Here is a 17,532-nt window from a genome sequence, read left to right as displayed (position 1 = left end):
AAGGTCACATTGGAAGGAGAGGAAGATAAGGAAAGTTTAAGGTAACTCGGGTTTTCTGGAGACAGGCTGGCTCTGCAATTTACTACCATTTACATACTATGTAACTTTGGGACAAGGCCCAGCTTCAACATCCTTGTATGTTACTATGAGAAAAATACTACTACTAACTCTGTGAGGATATTGTGAGAGTGAAATAAAGATATAAGCATAAAACTTACATCTGTGTGTGGCACATGGGAAGAAATTTAAAAGTTTAGTTATTCTGGCTGGGCGTGGTGGCACACGCTTGTCATCCCCGTGCTTGGGAGGCAGAGACAGGAGGATCGCGCAGGTTCGAAGCCAGATGTGCGTGCTGGCTTAGGAGACCCTGTTTCCAAGTAAAAATGTAAAAATAGGTCTGGGAGTGTAGCCCGGAGGTAGAAGGGCTTCCAGGAACCCCAGTACCACCAAAAAAAAAAAAAAAAAAAAAAAAAGTTTAGTTATTCTATCTCTCTGCCTGCCTACTTTTATTGCTGGCACTGCAGTCTCACATCATAATGTAGTTCAGAGTGATAAAGACACTCGGTGAGCCTCCCCCGCTCCATCCCCTCTCCCACACACGATATTGAGCTTGGCAGTGATAATTTCACATATGTAAATAATGTCAGTGGAAGATCACTTAGATCCATGCTCCTTTTCTAAATAGTTTTGATATTGTGACATTTAATTCCTTATTAGCAGAGAAATTAAGAGAATATCATTTTTATTGCTCTTAAAAAATAAAAGCATTCAGGGATACTAATAAATTCTTAGGACAAAATGTATAGGGTTGTCATAGTAACACACAGTGTATCACCTTGGGTGAAGGCACAGGGTCAAAGACTAAGGGACAGTTCCGCCAAATAGAGAAGCTAAATTGAGAAATATTTCAAATGCATGAGGATTTTTTTAAAAAAACAGAGCTATGTTTAAGACAATATTCCCTAGGTGATTAAATGGGGAAATGACATTAAAACGGTCACTGAATTATTTATGAGTAGCTCATTCTCAAAAAAAAGAACAAAAAAAAAAAGGTTTTTCTGATGTTATTGCCAGAGGTATTTTGTTAAACTGTCCCATGTAACATAAAGACAGTTTATATCTAATTTCTGAAAAGATAAGGGGTTAATAAATTTAAGAACTCACCCAAGGAACTCAAGGATTTCAGTTCCTGCAGAGCACCTGAGCCCAGCTCTGAAGCCAGCCTGTAGTCTGAGTAGGTATGTCTGCTACCTTTAGAGGACCAAGACCGAGAGCCATTCGGGCTCGCGGTCACTATGTGAAGGTCTATGGCCTCCACATTTCTGATCTTGGGCTTCCTGCCCTTCTTTCTGTCGATCCTCTAGCATTTTGGTTCCATATTCCCCGAGATAGCTGTGTGAAGTGAAACCTCTTCTCTAACCTGGCACCCTCACAATGCTCCCTCGCCCACCAGAACTAGCGTAACCCACTTGACGACACAGGAAGTCCAATGCCTCGTCCTTCTCCACCCAGTGACTCCCCCGGCTCCACTTCCTCCATTAAATTACTTTCTCGGAGTTCCATCTAACCGTCAGACAGGAATCCTTCCTTCCTCCTGCCTAGTTCGTGCAGATTCAGTAGATATATGCAAAAAGCCAGGCATCTCTTCTTTCCCTTAGAAAAGGATGGAATTCCCAAATAAAAATCTCCCACATCTATGACAACTCCTATTTTGCTAATCAAGAAGCCTGTGGTATGGTGGAGATTATTGATAAATTTATACAATTCCATTTTTAGTGATAATATCGGACAAAGAAGAAAAGTAGTTTTTGTTTTTGTCCGTTGGGCATCAAGAATTTGACTCTGGGGCCAAAATATTTGGTCGCTAATCTCAGCTCTATTACTCCCCACTGTGTTATTCTAAAATGCAGTTATCTCATCTGTGAAATGAGGCCAATAGATAGTATCTACTTAATAAGATGGAGAATTAAATAAATAATCCACATAAAATACTTTAACAAAGGGCACAGTTTGTGTAGAGTATTGAATAAACATCTTTGGTTGTTCATACCACCATTAATTTATCAGAAAAATATAACCAGTTATTTTTAAGGCTTGAGTATATCTTAAATAACAGAAGTCACCAAGTTATAAAAATATCAGTTTGTTCTGAATTAAGGATGTGCCTCTCCTTCAAAGTTCTGAAATTGCATACCAAGACTGATGGTATAAAAGTAAATTCTTATTTCTTATTATGCCATATGGAAAACAATTGGGATGATCAAGAGTTGTCCCTCATTTCTGTCCACAGGACAAGCATATGGTCATCCCTTACTTCCCAGCAGCCCAGCCCAATGGATATTAAGAGTCTTCCCCCACTTGACCTCCCTGCTGTTAGACACTGTCTCCCCTCTGTCTTCCTCTGTCTTTGACTTCCAGAACACAAACTCTGTCTGGATCCCTACTTCTTAGTCCCTAATAGATGGCAAGACTTACCCAAGTCTTTTAAGATCTTATCAGAATAAGAGACTTTAATAACACATACCACTAAGGCCCTTGAGAGTTTTGAAATTTGAATATTAAGCAATGGCGTACTTATAGGTCAGAAAACCCTTCCCAGAGCACACCATGTGAAGGGTCAAATATACTGTGCCTCTCAGGTCACAAACAGTTTAAAGATCACGTAGGTGTGCATCTATACTTGATGAGGCTCCCCAATCTACATGCTTGCAAGGCTCCACTTTCAGGAGCTAAACTCTCTAGCATCTTCTCTGTTTAAATGATGCTGAATAGAGTCACAGGATGTAGATTGAGCTGTTCTAGTCTTGGCTCAAGAAAACCTTAGCAGAGCATTCAACAGAAAATCCCCCTGCTTTTTAGTTTGAGTAAAAACACCTCCTGACACCTCTTTGGCCTTCAATTGGCACACACTAGCCATTGCTTAAAAGAAGGGCTAGAGGCATGACTAGAGTGTGATTTCAGCATCCTTTCCTTGTGTTAGGATTTTAACAGCTGGATGCTGTAAAAGTCAAGGGTAGACTTGGCTGTGCCAGACAAATGAAGACACCTCATCATCATAGTCATAGCTCTTGGACATTTTTTCTACAGCAGAGTTTTATGTATTGGATAGAATTATAAGTGAATTGGACAGGCTTACCATTTTGGACCATATTTTGCTTTATGATGAGCTGCAAGCCAGCATTTATACAGTTTAACTTACAGCTCAGCAGCATAAGCAATAAAACATATTATAGAAAAAAAAGTCCACATTCTGTAGGGTATCGACCAAAAAGCCATCCATCCCAGAATCTTATAATTTTGTTGGCTTTTGGATCTATCTGTTGCAGACAACTGTCTCTTAACCATTCCTTTAGAAAAAAAAAAAAAAAAAAAAACCCTTGGCACTATTATACTCCTGTCAGATACAGGTAGGGACCTGTAACAAGTTAACAGAACAAGGTGCATTGAGCCTATTTGCATTCTTCAAGCTAAAAAAACAAATTTTAAGGCACTCTGCTCCACATAACTCAAGCCAAGTGATTCACACTCCCCAAACCAGAAGTCCAAAAATCACAGAGGAAACCCAGCAGTCCAACTGCAGTTCGATTTCATAACTGTGTTTGTCAGAAGATATGTAAACACTGGAATTGAGTCAGAATAAAATGTGTACAGATGTGATCTTCTGGGGCTGGGGATGTCACAGCAGGGCACCTGAGACCCTGGCAAGGATGGCAAGAAAATGGAACAAACTAGAAGACAGAACAAACCCAGACGTGACACAGGGAGAGGATCCCAGGACATGCGCACTCTTCCCACAGGTGCCTGGATGGAGCAGAGGATGTCACTCACCCAATGACGACACAGGAGATGACTGTCCCCAAGAAGGCATATGTTAAAATAGATCCCAGGTTTTGAAAAAAGTGTCTCTGGAAAGAAAAAATATATATATATATTTCTTAGAGTACGGTTGCAATTTTTTTAATGGAATAGGAACTAAAAGTAAGTGTGAGGTTTTTCGCAGGACTTCCCTTTGGTCACTGTTTAGGCAAATTTTGTTTTTGGAGCCTGACTGTGTCTATAGAGACCTAAGTGAGTTTATTACAAAGGACAGGGAGGGAAGAAAAGAAGAGGGGGAAGAACAGTTGGAAGATGAAGTTGGAAGGGTGGGGTTGAGGCTACAGCCAGATTGGCAGGACCGCGGAGGAGGGCGGGGACTGGGACTTGACAAGCAGAACTCTGAACAGTTAAGCAAGACACAGTTACAAGAAGTTTCCTTGTAGATACAATATCTTTAGCATTAAGAAAAAAAATGCAACTGTAAGAACTTCGAGTCGCCTTTTGACATTACTTGGCTCTCTCCTTCTTTCTATATCTTCTGACGATGATGAAACCAAACTTTAAAAACCCAAACAACGGGCTTTAATGAGCCAAACTCAAAATGAAGCCTAGTATTTATTGGAGGTCAGGGATGAAGAAAGCTGTTCTCACTCCGCCCAGATTTCTAAATCTTTTCCAATGCTTGTTTAGGAAAACTCCCTTCCAGTTCCTCAGTAGGACCTGAGTAACCAGCACTGACAGCCAGAGGGAGCCTGAGGTACACGCATCTTGCCAGATCTTAAGGAGGGAGCCTCAGGATGCTGGAGAGACCAGCCAAAGGGAAGAGGGAGAGTCCAGAAACTTCCTGGAGAAGCAGAAAAGCTTCTGCATTACCTCTGCATCTCAGAAACCTGCAGCCCAGAGCCTCGTTCTGCGACACCAGGGGTGACTGCACTTAAACTTTCACGAGAATGATTACCCCACGATATGTACACAGTAGGCTGTGCCTAAGTATTATTAGGCAGTGCACAGAATCTTAAAAACTGGACTTTCTTCTTTCTATGACCCTGAATGGAATCCTTGATTCTACACCCGGATGGATAAATGCAATGTTAATTAATAAGGGCCTTATTTGGTATAGTCATCTAGAATACCACTGTCCAACAGAAACAGAACACAAGTCACATGTGCCATGTAAACATTTTTTCTAGTATCCACATTAACATAAAATTTAAAAGGAGAAATAAACTTTGATATTTGTAAACTCAATATAGCCCCAATACTATCATTTCTTCATGAAATCATTCAAAGGCATTATTGAGGTGACTTGCATTCTTGTTTTAAAGACTAAATCTTTAAAATCGAGTGCATATTTTATACTTAAGGAACATCTCAGTTCAGACTAGCCACATTTCAAGGGCTCAGAGTTCCATGCTGCTAATGGTCTGAGTATTTGACAAAGTACAACTGGAAGAGTTCTATGTCAGGTTTGAATCTTTATTGTGCAATCCTAGGTAGTGATATCCTTACCAAGTAGGTAAGTTCATGAAATCGTTTCTTTTTTTTTTTTTTTAAGTACTGGAATATTTCTTTACTTAATGATAAAAGAAGAAAGTGACCATTCTCTACTTACCTTCTTTAGACTATATCCTGCATGAAATATAATTGGTGGCAGTAAAACATTGAAGAAGATTTCTGGGTCAAATGTCATCTGCCAGAAAAGACAAAAATATGGTTAGAAAGATAATCTTTGAGGCCACTAAAAAAATGTTTTCTATATACAGTTATAATTACTTTTGTGTTTTTTCCTTTTGATACTAGGGATTGAACTCAGGAATATTTTACCTCTGAGCTACACCCTTGGCTATGTATGTATGTATGTATGTATGTATGTATGTATATATGTATTTTTAAATTAGAAACAGGGTTTTGCTAAGTTGTTGAGGCTTGCCTTTAACCTGCAATCCTCCTGTCTCAGCTTCCAAAGTATTGAGATTATAGGCATGTACTACCATGCCTATAATTACTTATAATTACTGAGATTATAGGTATGTACCACCATCCCTTTATAGTCACTTTTGCTAAGGTAGTATACAACATATTAAACCTTTTATTTTATTTTTTATTTTTTATTTATGTTTTGCAAAGCTAGTCAGCAATGACAGTATTGCCTTTATTCTTGTTTCCTTTTCATCATGTTCTAGCTATTATTATTTACTATACTTCAGTATTTAATATGGAGAACAGGACGGCTAGTCCCCAGCTCTTTGTCAACACACTAGGAGGAGGCAGCCTGGGCAGCCCACTTGTCTGTCAAGCTGGTCGAGGTGGAGAGAAGGTGGTCTTGGCTCCCAGCGCCCACCAGGCCTTTGTCCTTTCCCGTCGAGGCTATTGATCTGGTTAATGGCCGGCTCCAGTTGTGCTGCTGAGGGGCTGCGTTCCTATGTGTGACTCCTCGCTGAGTACAAATGAGGTGCCAACGAACTCAGAGGGTAATTGGTCCTTTTGTAAGTTTCCAAGATCAGAATGGAAAATTAAAATAGATAGGCCCTGACAGGCGGGGTGAGCGTTCATTTCTAGAATGTTTGTTCTGTATCGGTGATGAAGCAGGGGTCTGGGCACAGAGCTGGTTGTAGTTTTCATTCCATGAACTGATTGCCAGAGAGCTACTCATGGAGTCAGGGGAGGGTTAGGAATTGCTGGATTTGAGCCCTAGCACTGCGTGAGCATGTGCACATACATGTACACACACACACACACACACACACACACACACACACACACTTGAATTTCTGGAAAACAGGTAAACTTCTGGGGGCAGTGGAGCAAGATGGATTTGGCTCTGTTCCACTCCAGCCATACCCCCAAGCCCTCCCACCACCCCCATGCTTCTCATTCCATACCAAATCCAGAACAGAATGAGAGAAACAGTAAGCCAGAGAACATAAGAGGCTCTATGCTCTTTGAATGAAACATGGGCTAACAGAACAACAGAATAAGGAAGGAAAGACCCAACAGCAAACAACATCCATTCCTAGGCCTCTCTCCTGCTGGCTCTTTGTGTGTGTGTGTGTCTTAGGAATTGAATCCAGGGGCATTCTACCTCTGAACTACAAGCATCCCTTTTTATTTGTTTTATTTTTCATTTCTTTTTTTATTGGTGCATTGTAATCATATATCACATTGGAATACAAGATTTGAGAAGATATACAAGCACACATCATCCAATTAGCCCTCATCCAGCCCCCATCCCATTCCCTCCCCCTCCCTCGATCCCATGCTTGTTTGGCTATTAACTTTGATACATTTGTTTATGTACCTCCTGCATTTTAAAGAGGCTCCATCCTCCCCTATTCCATACCCTCTGATTGGTCACCTTAGTTGCTTCACTATAGGGCCCTTTCTATAGCTCGACCTCTTCCTGTTGCCCCTTTCCTCCTAGTTTTTGCTGATTAGGGGAAGCATCTGATTTTTATTTTCTGTGATATTTCTCTGTGCATGCCGTGTTGCAAGTACCGATCCCACTCTTGACGGCCCCAGTAGTGGCCTGGGTACCCGGTGGAGTGATCCAGACCTCGCTGGCTCAAGCAGCGGCCTTGCCTCATGGGAGGCCCCGATTCTGGTCTCACTGGCCCCCACACCAGCCTAACCCCTCAGCTGACTCCGATCCCAGCCTCAGAGGCCCCAGTAGTGGCCTTGCCTCACAGCAGGCTCCAATGCCAGCCATTGGCCCTGGCACTGGCCTAAGCCCTTGGCAGGCTCCGATCCCAGACTCGGAGGCCCCAGCACCGGCCTTGCCTCACAGCAGGCTCTGATGACGGCCTCGCTGACCCCAGCACCGGTCTAACCCCTCGGCAGGCTCCGATCCGGCCTTGGAGGCCTCACTAGCGACCTTGCCTCACGGGAGGCTCCAATGCCGGCCTCACTGGCCCCAGCACTGGCCTAACCCCTTGATAGGCTCCGATCCCGGCCTTGGAGGCTCCAACACCGGCCTTGCCTCACGGCAGGTTCCAATCCCAGCTTTGCTGTGTCTGTCGCCGGCCTCACCCCTTAGCAGGCTCCAATCCAAGCACTCTCTTCACCCAACCAATTGTCCCACGTTCTCGAGGGTGCGTGGTGGTAGCATTCTGCCTCTGGGGTTATTATTCCAAAGGTTCCAGGTGTAATGCATCAGATCTCTGCCTCCCCTGATTACTGGCCACTGCCATTGCCACTGCCTCCACCATTTCAAATCTTTCCCAAGCTCTTTGTCCACTCTGAATGTTGTCCAGTGTTCCTAAGCATGCGTGACAGTAGCATTTGTCATTTGGTGTAATTTCTCCAAAAAAAATAAGGGTGGTAGGATCCGATTTCTGCTTCTCCTGAATACAAGTCTCCACCACCATCGTGGAGACTGCTTTCAACACCGCCTTTCTCCTTGGTCTCCGCTAAACTCTCTCCTTACAGGTGATGTCCAAGATTCTTAACAATATAGAGAAACAGCAGTCCTCCTTCACGGGGAATTTTTCCATAAGTTCCAGTGCATTTGGAAAAGGTTTGTCTGCAACTCCAGTATCCTGGCATCAGCCACGGCCTTCTTAACCCTTCTCCGATATTTTTTTTTTTCTTTTTCTTAAGTATGTGTGGTTTGAGGAGGTAGTGGGATCAGGCACTCAGTAGCACTGTGACCCGGCCCGGTTTCCCCATGGGTCCAGCGTGCTCCACACTACGCCTGGGGCCCAGAGTCCCATGACCCGGGCCCTAGCTGTTCTGGGGTTCCGGCGTGCCCCACACGACCCCTGCCTGGGATCCAGGGTCTTACTGGGCCCAGTTTCTCCAGGGGTCTGGTTTGCTACGCGCAGTCCGGCCCAGGACCCAGGGTCCCGTGACCCGGGCCCCGGCTGTTCCGGGGTTCCCTTTATTTTATATTTTTGGTGGTACTGGGGTTCCTGGAAACCCTTCTACCTCCAGACTACACTCCCAGACACCTAGTTTTTATATTTTTATTTGGAAACAGGGTCTCTTAAGCCAGCCAACGTGGCTGGCTTCGAACCTGCACGATCCTCCTGTCTCCACCTCCCAAGTGCGGGGATTACAAGCGTGCACCACCATGCCCGGCGTACATCTTTTCTTTTCCTTTCATTCTTCTTCTCTTTTTTTTTTGCCGTACTAGGGATGGAATCCAGGAGCATTTTACCTCCAAACTACATCCCCAGCCCTATTTATTTTTCTTTCTTTCTTTTTTTTTTTTTTTTTGGCAGTATTGGGGATGGAACCCAGGGGCGTTCTACCTTCAAGCTACACTGCTAGCCCTATTTTTTAGTCTTTTTATTTTTGAAACAGGTTCTCACTGAGTTGGAAAGGGCCTTGCTAAGTAGCTGAGGCTGTCTGCAAACAACGATTCTCTTGTTTCATCCTCCCGAATGATGGGATTACAAGTGTACACCACCACGCCTGGCTCCCCATCCCTATTTTTTATTCTTTATTTTGAAACAGGGTTTCACTGAGTTGCAAAGGGAACACACTATTAAATTAGCACAGAAGAACAGAGGTGAAAATACAAAATTGGAAATTCATAAGTACAATGTAATATAAAATAATTTAAAATACAACATCATATATTTATACCCTATAGCTAACAATAAGAAAAACCATAAAAACTCAAGAAAAGTTATCTAGGAAAACTTCTTTTATTTTGACTAATTATCCATTCCCCATACTCTAAATGTTTCTTATATTTTTTTTCTGGTCAAAAGAATTTGTAGTACTCAGTTGTTTTGGTTTCTGACAAGGCTTTACCTAAACGTTTCCCCAGTAAAATCAATTTAGAAAGCTGGTCTTTATTTTCACCATTTTATCCTGTTCCAAAGTTGAAAATATTTTCCAGACTGTGGCAAAACACATTTGAAAATGAAAAGGAATTTTTCTAGTGTTTCTTTATTGGCTTTTACTTAAATGTTAAGATAAATTTGGCCAAAAAAAAAAAAAAAATGACTTGGCATGAAGTACCAAATCAAATAAATCGTAAAAATTCCCGAATCTAACATCTGCCATGTACTTGGTAATCTAAAAATAACTTTTTTAAAAATTAATTGACTAATTAATTAATTTATTATTTATTGTAGTGCTGGGGACAGGATCCAGGAACATTCTACCACTGAGCTCCACCCTCAGCTCTATATTTAATTTTGTTTTGTTTTGTTTTGAAACAGAGTCTCACTAAGTTGCTGAGGTCCTCACTAAGTTGCTAAGGCTGGCCTTGAATCTGTAATCCTCCTGCCTCAGCTTCCTAAATATTGTGCTTATACCACCATGCCTGTCCTAAAAATAAGAATTCTTTTTATCTCTACTACTGTCTAGGCTCACCCTTGTCCTTCTCTACTTCTCTACCCATTTCCTTTCTCCTCCCTCTTCTATTTTTTCTTTTCTTCTCCCTCCCCCCCCCCTCTCTCTCTCACACACACACACACACACACACACACACACACACACACACACACACACACACGATTTCACCCCTAAAACCTTCTCTTCAATAGAGTATTCGTCAAAATCTTTTAGGTGTTTGGGTTTCCCAGCTAGGATTTATGACTTCTTTCCCCCTTATATGTCTTTAGTCTTTTTCTTCCTAAAGCCTGATCTCAAAAGTTAATTCCTATGAAACTCCCCATTCTTTCCTCTTGCTGCTCCAGCATGCTGGGTCTCCATGCAGCATCTGTGTCTCCTCACGCACTTTAGATGATGACTCATTTGTATTTGAACATTTCCCCCATCCAACCGGTTGCTTCCCAAGGGTCACAAGGATGCCCCAGCCAATTCTCCATAGCCTCAACATCTCCCAGTGTCTGGCTCAATCGATCTTTGCTCAATTGGGAGCAAGGATAAAAAAGTCGTAGAGTTAAATTTATTAAAATAAAATGGAATATACTTGCCCACATCACTGGTAAGAATTATTTAAGTAAAACACTAAGGGAAAGCCTCTCCTGGCTTTAGTTTCCACTTCTGGCCCAGCTGGGCATGTGAGTAACTGTCTTCCCCTTTCCCTATGTTGGCCCATCAACTCTGCTCATCTAACTAATATTTGGGAAGGGGACTATGAAGGAAGAGGCAGCTGCCTAACTCGGCCTGGTCCCTGAACCTAGGTAGGGCCCCAGTCGTGGTGCATCCCTCCTTCCAGTGAGCTCCCAGGGCGGTGAGCGAGGCCCCATCTTCAGCCCTCAGCCCTCTGCTCCCTTCTCAGCTCTCTCCTGGCCACGTGGCCTCGCTGCTAGGGCATGTCTTGCTGCACAAGCCCCCAAGTGTAAGTTTACCATGATTTGAACCATGAAAAGCAGGGGTGGTATCTCAATTCATCTCTTTTTTTTCTCTTTATTTTTAAAAATTGGTGCATTATAATCCTTTCTTCTTTTTTTCTCCTAGTGGCATTCTACCTCTGAACTACACCTCCAGCTCTATTCTTTTCTTCCTCCTCCTTCTCCTCCTCCTCCTCCTTCTTATTCTTCTTCTTATGATTATGATTATGATTATTATGTGGCACTGGGGATAGAACACAGGGACATTCTACCTCTGAGCTACACCTCCAGCCCTATTTTTTATTCTTTATTTTGAAACAGGGTCTCACTGAGTTGCAAAGGTTCTCACTAAGTAGCTGAGGCTGGCCGTGAACCTGGATCCTCCTGTCTCAGCCTCCCAGATGCTGAGATTACAAACGTGCACCACCACGCCTGGTTGGTGCATTGTAATCTCCCATCTTGGTGCAGTTCAGGGTGATGGAGGCATATACGCACACAGCACTTGTTGAGCCTCCCCCAGGCCCACTCCACTCCATCTCCCACCTTCTGTGCTCAGCACAATAAATTTGTGCACGTACATCATGTCCATTGAGGTCTTTCCCTCCTCTCCTCTTTCATCTCCTTTAATTAGGTCTCCTTCTTCACTCCACTAAGGTTCTCCTTTGTCTGGGGTCCTTCCTGTGTCCCATTTTCTCCCTAGCTTCCACATATTAGGGAGAATAACCGACTTTTTACTTTTTGTGACTGACTAATCTCACTCAGCAAGATGTTCTCCAGTTCCACCCATTTCCCTGCAATGGACCTCATTTTGTTCTCCTTGATGGCTCAGTAGAATTCCATTGCGTACATATCCCACAGTTTTGAAATCCATTCATCTGTTGATGGTTCCACAGTTGGGCAACTGTGAACTGCGCCCAGATTGTCTTTCACAGCAGGCCTGGGGGAGCCCTGGCAACTGGCATGGTCATCGATTGGCTGACTCTGGGCATATGACAATTCTTGGGCTTACTAGCCATAAATCCCAGGGTCCACACAAGTCCTTCCTTTAGAAGGATGGAGGTAGCGGCAAGATCTCTACAACTCAGCATGTCACATGCACTCATCTCTGAGCATTTACGTGATGCTCCACATAGAAGAGGAGGGAAAATGTCAGTTGCTTCCTACCCAATCTTGCTTCTTTTTTTTTGGGGGGGGGGGGTTCTGAGGATGCAACCCAGGGTCCTTCTACCTCCATGGTACACTCTCAGACCGATTTTACATTTTATTTGGAAACAGGTCTCACTAAGTTGCTGAGAGACTCACCAAGTAGCTGAGGCTGGCTTCGAACCCGCGCGATCCTCCTGTCTCAGCCTCCCAAGGACTGGGAGTATAAGTGTGCACCACCATGCCTGGCTTGAATAAGTCCATTTTACAGAGGAGAAAAAGGGTCTTAGAGAGCTTTGGGCTTGTTGAGGTCACGCAGCTACAAAATGAAAGCGCTGGGGTTCTAGAGCCAGGTGTTTGTCTCCCAAGCTGGCCCGTGTTTCCTAAATACTCCAACATGCTTAAAACAGGCAGGGTCAGTCTATAGTCTAGTCTTCCATGGAAAACGACTTGAGATTCCTGCCGCCCATACCTCACTGTCCTTCAGGAGGTTAGTAGAATTGTAAACAAAGTTGGCTGCTCACTAACTGTGTAGACTATGGTTTATCTCAATGCCATTTTCCTTTATTTTCTTTCTGACACTGGGGATTAAACCCAGGGTGTTCTATCTCTGATCTACACCCCTATCCACTTTTATTTGTTATTCTGAAACAGGGTTGTTGAGAGTCTTGCTAAGTTGCTGGGGCTGGTCTGGAACTTGTGATCCTCCCGTCTCAACTTCTCAAATACTGGGATTACCACCACACCTGGATCTCATTTTCTACAAATAAGTGAAGCCTATTAAATAGGAAATTTCATTTGGTAACATGATTCGTTATAAAGACCCTGTGCCTGACACCAGAGGTGGAGTGGTGGCCAAGACTAAGTGGCCACCTCTGGGGCCTCCCTGTTTGTTGTGAAGGTAAACTAAACTAACAATGACTCGTTGGACTGATCAATAATCACTATGAGAAACTGCAAGTGCTGTGAAAGAAATGATCACAGGTCCACGACAGCGGTAGCAAGGAGGGATTGGAGTTAGGTAGGGTGCTCAGGAAGGGCTCTCTAGAGAGGCGATGTTTATTTAAGCTGAAATGAGAAAGCAGAATAAAGCCCCAATGGGGGAGGAGTGGGGAGAAGAGCACCCCAAGAAGAGAGAATAATGCAAAGATCTCACCTAGGAAACAGGTAGGTGTGTGTGTGTGTGTGTGTGTGTATGTGTGTGTGTGTGTGTGTGTGTATGAATGCAAAAGAGGCCAGAATGCTGGACAGAACAAGCAAAGGCAGACGTGAGGGGAGATGAGACTGAAGTCAAGGTGAGATTGGCGGTGTAGGAGGTGATTCCAAATGGAAACCATCCCAGTGCATGAGAAAGCATCCAATTTAGGCTATAAGAGACCCATGGGGTTGACAGCTGGCTGCATAATCCAGATGAGCAAGAACGGTGGCCTGGACTTGGGGAGAAGAGGGAAGCTTCTAGACACACTGGGAGAGAGAAGGGGCAGCTGGCAGGTTGGGTGTTGGTGATAACAGGAAAGGAAGAAATTGCACTTTTAGGTTCTTATACTTAAAGTCAATATATAAGCCTATGGTCAATGCCTGCCAAAATAGAAGTGGCTCATGAGTTGCTGGCTTCCTCTTACAATGTCATATCCCACACTTCTAGGGAAAGAGTAGGCTGATTATGCAGGCACAGTTAAACTCCAGCCATTTCTCTGTTAACGTTGGTTCATTCAAAACTCTCAAGAAAAAAGTCCCCTTAAATGCAACAACCAACACGGAAAGTATAAAAAAGAGATGATGACTTGCCCACCCCCATATCAACAACAAATGTGTTAGGTGATTATAGTTTCAGAAAATCAGCCTCATACTCCCAGGTTTTGTGTTTTATAACGTATTCTAAGCTCCTGATACATCTATCCTTTAAGGGTCTAGAAAATGTTATAGATTTTGGAGAACGGCGTTCAATGCTTTGCCTTCATATTTTACCTCCGGAACCTCTGGCTTTGGACACAGGAGACTGAAACTGTGGGGTAAGAGGAAAAGCCATCAGTGCAGCTCGTGGTACAGGCTTCTTCAGTGATGTCAAGAATCTAGAGTCGCTTAAAGGAGGAGGACACTCAAGATGCCCGGGTTCAAATGCCAACTCCAGGATCTGAGTGGCCACTCAAGCCCTACGTGACTCAGCTTCTTTATGCATATACTGAACATGATAATACAGTACCGAATAATGAGGTCGGTATAAGGATCGACACAATTAGCATTTGTAAAACCCTGACAGCACTAGCTGAAATCTAGTGAGTATTATAACTGTTTAAGAAAACTGAATGCACAAATGAAGACTTTCAAATGATGTATTCTTTTGTGTTTGTTTGTTTTGGTCCTGGGAATTGAACCCAAGGGCATTCTACCGCCGAGCTATACCCTCAGCCCTTTATAATTTTTTTTTGTTTTTGAGCTAGGTTGCTCGGAGTCTCATTATCTGGCCCAGGCTGTCCTCACACTGGCCATCCTCCTGTCTCAGCCTCCCAAGTCCTGAGATAACAGGTGTGCACCAGGGGGTCCAGCTAAGTTATGTTCTTTATAAAAGCCTGCTCTTTCCTTGGGAACTCCTGAATGTTACATTGTCTATGCAAAATGTGCCTGAAGGTCTTAATTTTCCTTCCAAGTTTGCTCTCTTTTCTAAGATGATCAGAGACACCCCTGTTGGGCTGTTGTAATGAGGCTTCTGCGGTTTGCAGTTGCCTACCTGAAGGGTTGTAGTACAGGCCGCATTGCTGAGGGCTGCAGGCCCAGGGCCCAATGCAGCTGGGATCATGTGGAAGAAAGAGACACAGTGGCAAGACCTCCCGACCGAAAACCCCTTGACACAGCAGTTTTCTTGCAAAAAACCAGGCGGATCACCCAACCAAAACATCTCAATAATCGGAGTGCTCCATTCCCGGCACACAGGTTAACTAATGTGCTATTGAATTATATTTTCTGGAGCAGCCAGCTGAGTCTGGCAGGCTGAGAATGGCATGCAGCAGGCGAGGATTTATTTGTGTATACAAAACAGATTTGTGTTTCTTTCAGACTTGCTGTAAGCTTAGGAACTGCTAAATCAGAGTTCTGGGAGGAACTCCAAACCCAGGCAATTTCTCTGAAAAGGCTGGATCTGCTGCGGTACCAGCCTCCAGATGGGAATTCCACATTCAATTTCCTCAGGTTTGGGGTTCAAGTCACGGTCTGGGAGGTGAGGCCTGTTTTTAAAGATTTAACAATGAAAGCTTTTTTTATATATATAATAATGCAAGAATTAAAAACCTAAGCAAAGGGTGAAGGAGAAGATCAGAAAGCTAAAAGCATTTCAAGAAAAGGACTTTCTTAAGTCTTTTAAGATATAAATCTTACAGACAAGCACTGCCCAATGGATCTTCCTTGTACTGATGGGAAGTTTCTAGAACTGTACTGTAAAATACAGTAGCAGCCAGCTACGTGGTCTTTGGAGCACTTGAGCTCTACCTGCTCTAACTGATGGACAGGATTTTTACTTCTAGCTCTGGTGCCTGTGGCAATCAGATAGTGTATTTATATACACTTATTAGAATTTAAAATTCATGTCGGGCGTGGTGGCACACGCTTGTAATCCCCGCGCTTGGGAGGCAGAGACAGGAGGATCACGCAGGTTCGAAGCTAGCCGCGCGCGCTGGCTTATGAGACCCTGTTTCCAAATAAAAATGTAAAAATAGGTCTGGGAGTGTAGCCCGGAGGTAGAAGGGCTTCCAGGAACCCCAGTACCACAAAAAAAAAAAAAAAGAATTTAAAATTCATGCCATTGGACTTCTAGAGGTTTCATTTTACTGTCCAAGGTGTGGCCACTTTGGAACCAGAGACCTGAGACTCTGAGATGGAAGTGTTCTGTATGTTTCATGAAAGCTGTGAAGATTTTAAACATTCAAATTCAATTCACAAAAATAATGGAAGGGGAATGATAGCAATATGGTCACAAGGATGCAGTATGTTTTAAATAATATCTCCTAGATGCACCGGTATTTGGCTAGAAATGGCCCAGACATATGTTTACGGAGATTAAACAACTAGAAATTTTTCCAAGAATGCACCAAGTTTAATTCCCAAGTTCATCAGAAGGTTATAGATACAAAATTCTGTTTGGTCCTGAGGATTAAGGCATGTACTAACTCAATATGACTTATCTGGAAAGAAATATCAGTGTCCTACTGGACTACTAAATAAATAAGATCTCAAATAAATACCCCAGTGAGGGACTGTGATTTATGTGGGCTAGTCCTTTCACAGAGGTCTTTTATAAACATTGTTTCATCAATTCTGACAACATTCCTGAGAGGTAGTTGGCAGATACAATTATCCCTATTTTCCAGAGACAGGAGAAGAAATTCATGGTATGCCCAGTGTCAATCAAGGAGATAGAAATGCTGCTGTGAATTGGATGTATATGCACAGGCAAAGTAAGTGTGTGCTCTCCAAGGGAAAGCTGGACCAACTTGACTACTCCAAGAAAAATTTACAACTGAAAACGAGGCTCTTGTTATTTGGGCTTTGGCTGATTCCTTTGGGCAAGTGAGAACGTTAGCACAATAAGGTGTCAAATCATTAAACATTTAGCAAGCCTCTTCTGGAGATAAGGAATGTGAGGATGATTCCATGGCAGTTATAGCCAAAGAAAGAAAATACACTGTACAATTACAGTAAAAAGCACTGAGGTGAGTTATGACTCTGAGTTCTCTAGGACAGAGGTACCCTTTGGGGATGGCGGACCCTGCAGGAAGGGTTGACGTTGAAGCAGTGCAGGAGCTGGGATTTGAAGTCATCCTTCAAATGGGAATCTGTCCACGAGTCCATGAGGAAGAAACATACATAGCATAGTCTTTGGCTTGGCCTGGGTCCAGTGGGTCAAAGTTCCCTAAGCCGCTGAGAAGACTGGAGGCTTCCTGGAGGTTCAGTTATAGCTGGTAGCAAGTACTTTAAAAATACTTTAGGTATTAAAATAAATGCAGACACATTGGAAAGGGAAGCTCTGTATGTTGTATGGGATATTGGGTACACTTTTAATACAAATAGGGGAATTCAAAGAAAATCTAGCTCACTCGAGAACAAGGCAGCTTTGGGCACACTTGGAGATCGCCCAAGGGTGAACATTGTCTTTCTTCTGTTCTAAATTTTGCGTTGGTTTGAGAAACAGCAGAATGAGAGAAAAAGCAGACATAGAATACTTAATAAAAATAGACCACACACTAATTAGATGACCTTGGTCTATTGGCTTGACTCCTGATACGTACAATGAGCACGGAAATGCCTACTTGTTAAAGCTGCTTTTGAGAAG

The 17,532-nt window shown here is 43.2% G+C and overlaps 1 protein-coding gene across 1 annotated transcript in view; it reads right to left on the bottom strand.

Moving 5' to 3' along the window:
* Positions 1-17,532, bottom strand: part of SLC9A9 (solute carrier family 9 member A9) — a gene marked incomplete at both ends in the record, with an annotated part of 603,254 nt that overhangs the window by 542,178 nt on the left and 43,544 nt on the right. The window contains 2 exons of the mRNA XM_080695867.1: positions 3,829-3,905; positions 5,429-5,506. Of these exons, the coding sequence (XP_080551993.1) occupies positions 3,829-3,905; positions 5,429-5,506 (155 nt within the window). The remainder of the gene's footprint in view (positions 1-3,828; positions 3,906-5,428; positions 5,507-17,532) is intronic.

This window comes from Muscardinus avellanarius (assembly GCF_963383645.1).
Source record: "Muscardinus avellanarius genome assembly, chromosome: 5".
In the NCBI taxonomy this organism is placed as follows: Eukaryota; Metazoa; Chordata; class Mammalia; order Rodentia; family Gliridae; genus Muscardinus; species Muscardinus avellanarius.
Note: the sequence above shows the minus strand (reverse complement) of the source record. Positions and strands in the feature narration are given on the sequence as shown.